General features: G+C 45.2%; 1 protein-coding gene across 2 annotated transcripts in view; it reads left to right on the top strand.

Annotated features, from left to right (window-relative positions):
• Positions 1-13705, top strand: part of LOC144710218 (ARM repeat superfamily protein) — a 117395-nt gene that overhangs the window by 23237 nt on the left and 80453 nt on the right. For both annotated transcript variants that reach the window (XM_078583924.1, XM_078583923.1), the window contains 2 exons: positions 913-990; positions 7796-7863. In XM_078583924.1, the coding sequence (XP_078440050.1) occupies positions 913-990; positions 7796-7863 (146 nt within the window). The remainder of the gene's footprint in view (positions 1-912; positions 991-7795; positions 7864-13705) is intronic.

The raw sequence follows: 13705 nt of genomic DNA, 5'->3' as shown, positions 1-13705 counted from the left end.
TGATAGTGATGACAGAAACAAGAAGATAGAAGGAGAAGATATCCAAGATTGAGAAAGCGCAGATAGTCCTCTCCTCTGGTTGTCGGTGCCTTCCTTGCGGCCTTCAGCTGATGCTGACCAATAGAGGGGTCGCTTCTTGAAAGAGGATCACCCCCTATCTCCTCTCTCTTGTTTATTTATAGGCCATCACTGCTGTGGGGGGAGTTACCACATATGACTTGGTGTAACGAACTTACTGACTTATCTTGCGGGAATGTGATACGGTCCCAGCTGGAATTGTATTGAGGACGAGGTTAACCCTGGCAGGGTGGACGACGCCGAGGGAACGAGAGCGGTGAGAAAGCGGCGGAGTGGGCATCGCCAGAGAGATGTTCTCGACGCAGTGGACGTCGCCGAGAGGGAAGATACGACTGGAAGGGAAAGAATGACTAACATCTCATATCCTGTCCTCCAATGAGGAGGGCTACATATTTAAAGGAGATTCGAAAGACGAGAATGCCCCTAGTGGGCTTACTAGACGGAGTGGATGGTAACAGAATGTCGATGGTATGTTCCTCAAAAGAGCGAATCAGAGATCTGAAGGGCCCTCACATCCTTTGATCACCTCTCTCTAAACTAAGAAAAGGCAAGACTCACCACTAATTGTGTGACTCCGTCCAGAGGCACCTCCCTCCCATTAAATAGAACCTCATTCTGCTTCAGCCATGCTGCCTGGAGCACTGCAAAATAGAAACTATTTGCACGATTTTTTTGTCTCCCCTTTTTCCATTTTAAATTGGGACAGCTTTCTTTCATCTTTATATATTATTTTTATTCATCTTTGTGGGCATCAGTTTTATGAATTCTTATTCTCTTCTTTCAATTATGTTTTTGTTCAGTATTCATGTTGTTTTGATTCTGTGTATTTTTCAGGTTTATAATGAAGTTCAATGCTGTTTTCTTCTCATTGGGTCTGTTTATCCAGACAATCTTTTCCTATTTCTCATTGAAGTGAGTTATTTTATTGAAGTGTTTATCAGAACTTCATTGTATTATATAATTGAGAAAAGATGCATGGTTCTCTGCCTCTGGATTAAGTTTTTGTTGGCATTAGGCATTAGCTGTGACTGGGCATTGCCTTCTTGGCTGTCCCAACTTTAAGGAACTGCATATTGCATAATGTTTTCCCAATAAATATGTGGTTACTCAGTTGGGGTCTAGCCCAGAGCACTGCAAGGAGCCTTCCCCACCCAAGCATCCTCAGGATCCATTGCCCTAGAGTGATCTCCGACATGTTTCATCAGACGTCGCATCCACCCCGACGAACTTCTGAGATCTCCAAATTGCCTGCTCAAAAGAACACTAAAACAACTGTGAGAGCAGTCTTCCTCTCCTTGGGCACACATGGGCAGGATGCTGATGTGTTTGGGATCATGCGCTTTTGGATGACATGTGTCATAATTCTTCTCCTAAGAAGCAGCCATCCAAAGATCCACACTTTAGACAGGACCTTCTGCTTTCATAAATGTCGGTATGTATGGATCATGGCATCATCCTCTTGTAAACCTTCCAAACTGAAATAGGTGAGCAACTCCATACCCAGCTGTCTCATGTTCAAGTGGTGGTCCTCTATGTGCAATACGGACTGTTGCATGTTCAGCAGGTCTTCCAGTCTCTGATCAGACAGTGCACCCTCCATGAGTGTGTTCCCTGTCTCGTCCCAACACTCTCGCACTGATGCTTGAGGATTCTGTGTCAATGCAAAGAGGCAGGGGAAAGCCTCTCGCAGCTTGCCTGAGGCTGACCAATTATTTATCTAGTATCGAAACAGGCTTTGTACTCCAGTTTGATTCAAAAAACCACTGAATTTGCAGGAAAATCTGTCCCATACATGCGAAAAACTGGAAGCCCCTCTGATTGGATTCAATCACAGCTCCCAGCTCAGCTCTGTACAGTAACAGTCTCTCAAGACCTTCGTGACCATGTCTTCTTTCAGTCCCTTACTCTTGCCTGCCCATTGTCTACATTGCCGTGTTCATGTCTTGCAGATGTGGTACTCCCAGCCCTATGTGGTCTACTGGTCGGCAAACCACCTCACATGATACCATAGCAGACACACTACTGTTTGTCAACTTGGGCCCTTCCAGAAGAAGCATCTCATCAAGTTTCCAAGCGACAGTTGTGAATCATCTGTGAACCCTAATCCTAGGATTAGGAGGAAGAACCTTCAGGAGAAGAAGCTCAAGAAGAGAAAGAAACAAAAAGATCTCTTATCTCTCTGATTCAACTGCGCCCTGGGGTTAAGTACTCTGGGCGATTACATAAAAGATAGGACCCAGGCTATCATGGACCCGATAGCCTCGGTCCGTTTAATACCCTGGGTGATTACATAAAAGCTGTGCCCTAGGTTTATGAAGAACCTTCATGAAACCTCTCTCCACCTCTCTCTGCCATGCCGCTATGATTTCCCCCATCACTAGTACTCTGTTGATTTGCTGTCAAAGGGGAATGAAAGCAGACTGAAAAGGTCCGACTAAATCATCAACCACTTGTCGGAGTCGATGAGCCAATACTTTTTCCAAGATTAGCAATTTTTCCATAAATTGCTTCACTGTTCTTTCAGTTCCTCACTCAACTTACTCCACTCATCTTCTTACACCAAGATTCCAACTCTGATGCCATTGATTCTATTGGGGGGGACGAATCTTAGATGAGACACGAAAGAGAGAGAAAAGGGTAAAATGAGTAGTTTTCCTTTTCCATGCACGAAGATGGTAGTTATTTTACCATTATTAGCCCAAAATAGTTAGTGATGTTCCCCCCCAAAGAGGGCTGCATCATGTCTTCCATCTGCTTCCAAGATCAAACGTACTTACTCCGAATAATTTCACTCAATCTTTTTCATGGCTTACTGCTTATCCAATTTAATTTGCTTGGTGCTATTGTGGTGTGCTGGACTATGCGTGATACGGGGTGTTGATAAGTATTTGGCCATGCAGATGTTCAAATGCACTGCATCTAAATGTTTCTCTTTGAACTTACAACTGGAAAGTGTGCGGACATCAGATTTTTACGGGCTTTCATTCTCAATCTTCTTAACAGCAGTCCAGTTAACAAATAAACTGCAGTTTGTAGAGCCCCATGCCAACGATAGTTTTGATGATGTCAATACTTGAGAATTTCTGACCATTTTGGAGATGTTTGTCCTTGTCAAAATCAATCTCGTTTGGCTTGTTTTTGTTGCTCACTGTGGCATGCCCTTTGAGCAATTCGAGTGGAAAAATACTTTTTTTCATGGTGATCTCCACCAAAAATCTCTGTGCAAGTTTAAGATGGCTTTCTTTGGCTTTTAGCAGCCCTCCTCTGTGCCTGGTTCGCCACTTAATGCATCCTATGAAGCTCTTCAGCTATTCTCATTCTAATGGCGGCCACACCCTTTTCTATCATCATCGCTTGCTAGGGCAGCAGCTATCCGTAATGACCATGCAGATGCTATTATTATCTCAAGGATTGACTCTCATGCGGGACCTCAGTTGGCTCAGCGTCTGACATGTGAATTTGATGTCGAACATCTTGGGCCACTTTGCAATATACTTGTTATTGACACGGCCACATCTCAGCAGGTATTTCCTATGCAGGGAAAGTAGAATATTGAGCTTCTTATGGATCTTGGAAAGCAGACTGTCAGGCACTTACCATCTGTTCAGCAGAACTTGCTTACTCAGTTGACCCAGGACTACCCAAGGCTGGTTGCAAAGCTTACATATCTCACTTACATTCACCCAGATATTTCTCATGCTGTGGGGGTTCTTAGTCACTTCATGCTCAGTCAGCCTTTATTCCTGGCAGGCTGCTGGTGGATAGTGCAGTAACAGCCGGAGAAATAATAGCTGCATGGAAGAGTAAGGGAAAGCGAGGGTTCATGCGGAAGGTTGATTTTGCCAAGGCGTATGACTCTTTAGACTGGGATTTCCTATGGGCATCCATGAAGAGGAGGGGTTTTCCCAAGGAATGGATAATCTGGGTGAAGAGATGCATCACAACGCACTCCTGTACGGTGCTGGTAAATGGACGCCCAGAAGGTGGCCGAATACAACCTCAACGAGGAGTGAGACAAGGCTGCCCATTGGCACCTTTATTGTTTGTCTTGGCAGTGGACACACTCGCAGTATGTACTGAGCAAGCATGCACAAAGGGCTTGCTGCAAGGCTATCAACTATCGGAGCAATCAAATGGAATTCCCCTGCTTCAATACGCTGATGACACCACCTTCTTCATCGAAGGCTCGATGAGGGAAGCGAGGAACTTATCCATCATACTTGATCTGTTTGCAGATTTCTTGGGACTCCAAATAAACAGGACGAAATCAGCTTTTATGAGTAACGGGCTCTCGCAAGAATAAGAAGCACAGTGTGCAGAGATTCTGAGAACACCAATTGGGAGGCTTCCAATGAGATATCTGGGCCTACGACTAACGAAGGGGAGGATGACGAAAACTGATTGGCAACTGGTCAGTGAGAAGGTGGAATGACGACTAGAGGGATGGCAAGCAAAAGTATTATCTAGAGGGGGACGATTGGTGCTACTGAGGTCAGTTTTATCAACCATTCCAATTTTCTATCTCTCTGTATTCAAGATGCCCACTGGAGTCGGGAAGCGAATAGAAGAAATGATGAGGCGTTTTCTATGGAGAGGATTTGGGCCAGAACAAAGAAGGGGCTTGGCGATGGTGGCATGGGATCAAGTATGCCGCCCAATTAAGATGGGAGGTCTGGGGGTCCTACACATGCAAAGCATGAACACAGCACTACTAACCAAATGGGTGGAGAGAATTATGAATCCACGGGGGAATTTGGTCGTCAAGTTATTGCGTGACATCTATGGTAATGGTCTGAATTGGGACAGAAAGGCAGATATGTATCATGGAGCATCGCCATTCTGGCAAGGGATGAGACAGGTCTTTCCTAGGGCGCAAGGTTTTTTCTCGGCCAAGTTAGGCGACGGGAAGACATTCCAATTTGGAGAGATCCATGGTCGCCACAGGGCATCCTTGGTGCGGTATTCCCCCGACTGTATGCATTGGTCCAGGATCAGAATGCCCACATGCGTGACTGCTGGGAGGGCGCGTGGAATCCGATCTTGCAAGGAGCCTTATCCGACCAGCATGTGTCGGATTACATAGACATGCAACAATCCCTATTTCAGCTACGACCCAAAGATGGAGAACGAGATAGTTGGACATGGAAAAATGGTCCCTTCTCGGTTCATAAGGCTAATACGATGATTCGAGAAGGACAAGAGGAAGACATGCCACTGTTCAGCGCATGCAGGTTCATATAAAGTCAAAAAGTCCCATTGAAGGTGCGGTTTTTTGGGTGGCTGCTAGCAAGGAAAAGATTAATGACAAAAGTCCTCCGCAAAAAGTTATATCCAGATACTTCGTCGCAATGCACGCTGTGTTTGAATGGGGAAGAAGATTGCAACCATCTTTTCTTTGAATGCTCATTTTCTCGCACAGTTTGGGCCAGCCAGTTACTCTCAAGGATGAAGGTGACATCTGAACAGGCCTTTTGGGATTCAGCACGGCATTTCGTGGGAAGAAGAAACAAGGAAGGGGGCCGAGCACTAGCCGTGTTGTGGGCCATTTGGCTACATAGAAACGAGGTGGTGTTCAGAGGAAGAAGGGCTTCTGCCGATGGAGCTATACATGAAGCAGAAGGACTTAAGGCAGCATGGTCCTTGCAATCGACGGGAAGCGAAGGGAGGTATTGATGATAACTGATAAGCATGTAAAGGGCCTGTGAGATCCTGACGGGAGGTTCACTGATTCGTCGGGGGTTCATCCCTCGTTATAGTCCAAAAAAAAAAAACATCTACAAATGGCGATTTGAGCAATCCTACATCTCAAGGACACCATTGGACTTGGACTTGAGCTTAAACATAACAACATTGTCGGCTTGAAGGTGTTTACGCCTGTCAGCGTAGTCGGTTCTAACTTTGATTGCTGCTCAATCACTTTGTATTGTACCATTCTTAAGTAATTTTTCTCATGCGGTACAGCAAGAAAGAAGCTGTCATTGCTCTTTCAAGTGCAAAGGCAGACTATTGTGCTCTTCTTCACGCCATTTTTGAGGCATTCTAGCTCTGAATGAACTGAAGATGTCTACTGATTAGGCCTTTCTGTGGCAGTATATCTGCCATCAGCATTGCTCACTATCCAGTGAAACATGACCACACAATGTACCCAGACACCTCAGCAGTATGTGCTATGTGCACAAGGGTGAGGAATACTGCTCCCACCTTTTCTTAGCTTGCCAGTTTGCCGAGGCAATATGGACCTCGCACTAGATCCTAGGGGTGGATGTCTCCTAATATGAGGCCTTCGGAGCTCTCTCAGGGGAGGCAGGCCCAAGAGGAGGAAAAAATAAGGAAGACTTCTAGTGGTGTTATGGGCGATATGCCTACACCCTAATGAAATGGGTTTCAAAGGAAGGACGAGCTAGGCGGACTACTTTATTGATACATTCTTCTCAAGAACATATTACCAACGCGCCTTCAAGAGATCGTGTTAAGTCAAGTCGGGTGTGTGACTTGAATATAAATAAAGCCTATATCAACAGGATGGCGAAGAAGTTGTTAGACCACTCTTGGCAGCTGAAGGCTGAGGCTGGAGCATGGGAGTCTTCCACAATCAGAAGGGGAGAGAGGGAGCTGTTTCACCGTTCCATTTGTATCTGTCTTTCATCGGACCACCATTCTCTCACTCTTACGGCTCTTTCCCTTGCATATCGATCTCTCCGTTGTGGATTTCGAACACTACCTTCAACAGTGATTTTGCACGTTGGCTTTTATATCAAAAATCTTGATCTATGATATCAGAATGGTATCAGTTATTCATACGGTGGAGAGTCTGGTTTCATACTGGTTTAGAAGGGAGTGAAGGGGGGGTTTCTGGTCATCAAGTGTACTTAATTTCCAGAATTTTAATAGTATCAGGTTGATCACCATTCTCGGGTGGTCTATCCTATTTTCTTAAATAAGAATTCAACTACACTAAAGATATGAAGGAGAACCTTGAAAAACGACAGTTATGCAACCCATACATTCCAAAGGATAGTTGGCTGTGAGATTCTAAGAATCGTGGAGCCAGCTGGTCATGGATAATATCTCCAGCTTGAGGGGGAGTTATTGAACTTTGCCCTACGCTCTCTGGTTCTAATTCATCTAACTTTTGTTTATTGGGGTTGTCCCATTTCTTTTCTAATCCTCTATATATAGCATGTGTGGCACCCTAATTTTATTTATGAAGCAATTGTTGAAGACATGTTGAAGACATGGGCTGCTTGGGAAGCCCAGGATAAAGGGGCCATGTACCGGGCCATTTCAGGCCCAATATCGGGTTCCTTATCCAATCCATCCGATCAATAACGGCTAGTAAAACTAGCCATTATATGACCGTTGGAATTAGCCGTTATAGGCTTATATAAAAGATGATACATGTTGAATGTACATTTACTTTGTTTTAGTGAAAAACTCTTTCTTCTTTCTCTCTTCTCTTCCTCTTCCCCCCTCAATTCTAGATTTGTCAGCAATAGTCTTCATTCTCCCATTCTCCTCTCCTGATTGAAACCTATTTCATGCTGCATCTATGATCTTCCCCATAGGGCAGTTCTCTTTCTTCAAAGGAAGAATGGAGGATCAATAAACTGGAAAGTTATCTTAAGTAGGATGATTATTATTATTATTATTTCTTTTGTCTATATTAATTTGTTGTCAATAAAAGATATCCATCATTTTTTTGTTCTTTTTGAACTAGAAATGTGAGCTGAAAGATGAAGCTTTCATTGTTGGTGCAATTAATATCTTGAAGCATCTTCTCCCCAGGTTATATTTTCTCCCTTTTCTTTTCCAGAGACCTCCATCTCTCTAACAAATTAGATGAAGCCTACAGCTGGTCTGCAGACCGTTGAATTTATTTCTAGAATTAACACTTTGGTTCCCTTGATTTTCAACATGGATGACTGATATTTCCTTTGAAAGATGAGCTTTAAGTAACGTCTAAGATAATGAAATAAACGTCCGCTCAGTCTTACTTTTTGATAAGATCACTGTAAGGATTTACAGAAAAACCGGCAATAAATTTTTGCATGGGCTAAATATAAAAAAAGAGACGGGGATGCCTAGACTGTTAAGGTGGCAGGATACTCAATATTCAAGAAGAATCCAGAGTTGTCGAGTCTACTGTAGAAGCAATTGGAAGCTGGAGTTCTGATACGATACACAGGCGAGTTTATGAACACCGGAGGCCCAGGAAGCCAAACTGGCCCATTGACCCAACAGAAGACCTAACCAAAGTAGCACGAGGGAAGAGGAATGAGGGCATCGAGATTCATACGTAAGAGTTCTCCTGTCCCTCTACCTCTACCTCTACCACCTCTCCTTCCCCACTGACCTAGTTGGCGTCTCCTCTGCAGAAGTTCTTCCCTGCGACCGCTGCTGCGTCTCCCTCCGGAATGGCTATCCCCCTCCTCGTCCGGCCTCTTTTCTTCCCCCGCTCCCGGCTCCCCTGGTCTCGACCAGAAGTCTGTTTCCCTCTCTAGGCATCGACGAAGCCCAGAGATGGAGTTTCTTTTCTAACTCTGTTCTGCAATTGGAATGCGTTTTAGCATTATTGTTGGGATCTTATCAAGTTCTACAGGAGATTCTCCTACTCCAGGAGAGGGCTAGCCAATGCCGCATACTCTCCATTAATTCTTCTTTCCATTGTGAATTTTTTTGTTGCTCAATTATTTGAGGGTGACCATCAAGGGACTAATCGGGTAAGGAGTTTCAGTGCTTAACGTCATTTCTGCGTCGTGGGAGATGGTCAAGATATAGGTTACGGCCATGTTCAAGGAACTTTGGCGAGGGATCTCTGGAGAAAATTAACTGTGCCTACCTAGTTCTAATACCAAAGTGCCAAGGCGCCATCATGATGGGAGATTTCAGCCAATCTCATTGTTTAACCCTATATATCACATCATAGAAAAGGATCTGGCTAACAAGCTAATGGAAATGGTTGGGAACCTTTTTGGACCCTTTCCGTCTGCCTTCATTCTGAGGAGACAGCCGGTGGATGGAGGAGTGGTCGCAATAGATATCCTTGCAGCATGGGGAAGGAAGAAGACCAAAGGTTTCATGTGGAGGGAGAATTTTGGTGAAGGTATATGACTCCCTAGATTGAGACTTCTTGTGGACAACTATGAGGTGAAGATGCTTTCCTACAAAATGGGCGGTGTTGATTAATGGTTCTATCATTTCCCACTCATTAAAGCGCTGGGACTGAGGGTGGATTCAACTGCAAAGCATGGTCAGGCAGGGATGCCCCATTGCACTGCAGCTGTTTACCCTTGCAATGGATGCCGTTGCTATAAGCACAAACCAGGCTTGCTCCACCGGTTTCCTAAAAAGGTTTCAGATCCCTAGCTTCCTGACAGGTATCCTTCTACTACTATATGCCGACGAAAAATTTCATTACCGAAATATTGGTGTTGGAGAATAATCTCTCTTCCTCTGCTAGACCTCTTTGTAGACTGCTCAAGACTTCACATCGACTATGCCGAATTCGTTTTGGTTGGCTTTGGTATCTGTCGGTTGAGGCAGAATCCAGAATCCAGTCTAAGTAAAGATGACATTCAGAATGCAGCAACTTACCAGGTCTAGGAACTGTTCTGGACATGGAGGTAGAACTATCCATGGCTTTCAACTTCTCAAGTTCTTCCCTGAGACTGCTGACTTCATCGCTGTTATGTTTTGGAATGTGCTTCATTAACCTCTGCTGATGTCTCTCCATCTTCTAAACTGTTTCCTTGAGTATTTACTGAGTGACCTTGGAACTTGGGAGGTCCTCCGTGCAGATCCCAGTGGTTGTCCTCTGTATGCCCTCATTTTCTGCTGTAGGTGCACATGGTTTTGCCTATATAAACTTTGCCTCCCTTGTTCTTCTCATTTATATCAGTCCCTTCAGGCACACTATTCTTTGTCACATTCATAAAGTTGAGATCCCCGACAGTCTTCTGAGCCTTCACCTTGACCATGAGTCCTATCCCATTTTCATCTTTAGGTACCTTTGAAGGTAACTGTAGGCAATCTTCCTCCTCCAGTACAATATTGATAGCCTGCTCCAGGTCAGGAACCAATTCCCGATTGAGAATATGGTTCCGTAATGGTTCATACTCAGATTTTAAACCCATGAGGAACTTGAACATTCTTTCCTGGAGAGTATACTCCCACTCATCTGAATTTTGAATTGGGAGTGGTCCAATTCTAACCAAATAGGTTGGAGTTCATGCGCATAATCTGTCATAATTCTGTCTCCTTTCTGTAAATTCCATTCCTTGATGATGAGTTCATAGATTCCCCAAAGATTGCTCTTCTTTAGGGCATTCATTAGAACATAATCCCACATCTGTTTGGTCATACTCTCAAGTAGAAGGACATGGACATTTGCATCATCTCTCTCTCAAACTATATTTGATGGATAAGATGGCTGCATCTCGATGATCAAGTGGTCACCGAACTCCTGCCCAATCAGAGTCAACCCTACTATCTGCCCTCATTGGGCAAAATTTTTCTCATTATCCCGAAGTGGTTCAGCTACTAGAAGAATCACTGATGGTACAAGGCTGTGTGATTCCACAAAAGATCCCTGGAAGTCACCCTCTACATGGGATGAGGCCTCACCAGACGGCATCTTGCAATGTAGATAGTAGTGCTGTGCAGTGGTTTGGTGACACGAAGAAACCTTGATGATGGTTTACAGAATTTGATGATGCAATGAGAAGAGGATCTCGTGACACACGTGAATTTGCAGGGTGTCCACAACTTTGGAAGAGAATACTTGTTGACAATGATTCTTGATATAGCTTCAACGATGTTGACAACCTCAACGTAGAGTACTCTGATGTTAAGTAGCCTTGACCGCGACTCCACAACAAGGTCACAACCAAAACCTTGACGACGACTTCACTGACTTCGTGGGGCGTCCACGACTTCAGAACAGACACTTCTCAAAATTGCAGGGACTCCATGATAAATCTTGATGACGACTCCGCAGCATAATCATGACTGCTACCTTGCCCATGACTTGACTCTCCACAGACAATGGTGACACGAACAGCTGTAGACTACCGCGTGTTCCGCACAGATCACACTCTGACGCCATGTTGGATTGGTAAATGGAAATCTTTCGAACACCAAACCCTTGTCGACAAGAGGAGAGATCAAGAGATCCAGGATGGAATTACAGAAAATGTAACTTCTTGATAGATTATAGATCAGTTCCCTTGTACCCGTTATATAATGGGTACAAGGGGGTTAGATGTAACAGTAATGTATGAAAGGAAATAATAATAAGTAAAATGCCAATTCAGGAAATATCAAATAAGGGAAATGGTTAGCTGACAGTCGGCATATTGTAATAGAGGGAAACTAGGGGTCCGAAATCCCTTCAGCTGACCCTTGGAGCAAGCCTCTGTTATTCTTATGACAAAGGCTTCTACAGCCTAGACAAAGCAGTGGTGTTAGAGGGTATCTTTGCCTGACCCCTCATTTTGCTGAATCAAGCCTTCACCAACTCTGAAAAAAGGTGGAACCTAATACATCTTTTAGTGCACTCCACCTATTTGGCTGGAAAACCTCGGCGCCTCAAATATGCCTGTTAAAAGTCTTAGTCAAGGCAGTCGTGTGCCTTTGCAAAATTCATCTTCATCATGAATCCTTTTACCTTTGATCTTTTCCATGCCGCCAAGATTTCAGATGCAACAGCTGCGCTGTCAACCAGTTGATGAAGACCTTTTCTATGATAAGATATGTAAACAAGAAAAGAACAATTCTTAATAGCAAATGAAAGAGATTACAGGGTTTTATAGGAAGCCCTAATGGGCTGACTAGAGAGGGCCCTTAATGGGCTAACAAGAGAGAAAATAAAGACATGTAATACTCAGATCAACACTCCCCCTCAAGCTGGAGCGTGGATGTTATCCACACCCAGCTTGGAACAGAGCTCCTCAAACCTAGGGGCATGAAGCCCTTTGGTGAAGATATCTGCAAGCTGTTCAGCGGACGGAACATAAGGCGTGCAAAAATCTCCCGATTCAAGCTTCTCTTTGATGAAATGGCGATCGATCTCGATGTGCTTTATGCGGTCATGCTGAACGGGTCATGAGCAATGCTAATCGCCGATTTGTTGTCGCAGAACAGCTGGACAGGAGAGGAACTGGACACGGTAGCTCACGAAGAAGCTGGGTAATCCAAAGTGCTTCACACAGACCATGCGCAAGGGCACGGAACTCCGCTTCAGCACTCGATCGAGACCACTTTCTGCTTCTTGCTCCTCCAAGTAATCAGATTGCCGCCAAGAAGGTGCAATACCCAGATGTGGACCGACGATCAACCACAGAGCCGGCATAATCTGCATCGGTGTAGACTTCAAGACACAGGCGATATGGCGGCGAAAAAATAATCCACGGCCAATGGTGCCCTTCAGGAAAGCGGAGGAGACGATGAGCAGCATGAAAATGGCTCATGCGAGGAGTCTGCATGAACTGACTCAGAACACCCACTGAATATGCAATGTCTGGCGAGTGTGGGTGAGATAAAGCAGTTTTCCCACAAGTCTTCTATATGGGCCAGGCTCGATGGCTCCTCATCCGCATCGGCACCAAGTCGATGGTTCGCATCAATCGGTGTCGAAGCAGGCTTGGCGTCCTCCTTTCCAAGCTCAGAGAAGGTCCACCGTATACTTTCTCTGACAAATAAAGATCGCTGGAAGAATAGGCCACCTCTATGCCAAGAAAGTACCTCAACGGGCCAAGATGGCGAATAGCAAATTCCGAGAGATACATAGCCAGCTCAGTAATGGTCGTCGTATCATCACCCGTAATAATGATGTCATCCACGTACACAAGAAGAATAGCGACTCCCTGACGTGGAATGGCGGTAGAAAAGTGTGATCACCATTACACTGACGGTATCCACGACGCTGCATGGCCGTCGTGAAACGACCAAACCAGGCACGAGGAGGTTGCTTCAAGCCATATAATGCTTTCTTCAGGCGACAGACAATAGAGTGCGGAGACGCTGGCAGTAAGGAAGTGTAGCCAGGAGGTAATGCCATGTAGATCTCCTCAGTCAACTCTCCATGCAGAAAAGCATTCTTCACATCATATTGTTGCAAAAATCCAGCCCCGATCCGCAGCAAGGGCCAATAAGATCCGCACAGTATTCAGCTTGGCGACGGGAGCAAAGGTCTCCTGATAATCAATGCCATGTTTCTGAGTGAACCTTGTGCCACAACCCGGGCTTTGTGGCGCTCAATAGAACCGTCAAATTATGCTTCAGCATACACCCAACGGCTACCCACGAGATGCTTCCCGGCCGGTGAGGAACCAGATCCCACGTTTCATTGTGAGCAAGAGCCTGAAGTTCTTCCGCCATGGCCTGACGCCAATGCGGAAATGAAAGGGCAATGTCCACCGTCTTGGGAAGGGAAGTGGCATCAAGGGAGGTGAGAAGGGCATGATAAGAGGGTGAGGCGACGAGAGGAGATAGATTTCGCCAACGGATAGAGGGGAGAGGAACGGGAAGAGGGCAGCACGGCTAATGAGGAGGTGGCAGGAGGGGTGGAGGTTGAGGGAGACGGGGCAGCAGGAGACGAAGAAGGAAGCCGAGGCTTGCGACGAGCAAG

This window comes from Wolffia australiana, chromosome 12, assembly GCF_029677425.1.
Source record: "Wolffia australiana isolate 7733 chromosome 12, ASM2967742v1".
In the NCBI taxonomy this organism is placed as follows: domain Eukaryota; kingdom Viridiplantae; phylum Streptophyta; class Magnoliopsida; order Alismatales; family Araceae; genus Wolffia; species Wolffia australiana.
The sequence above is the reverse complement of the archived record's forward strand: the minus strand, read 5'-3'. Positions and strand labels throughout refer to the sequence as shown.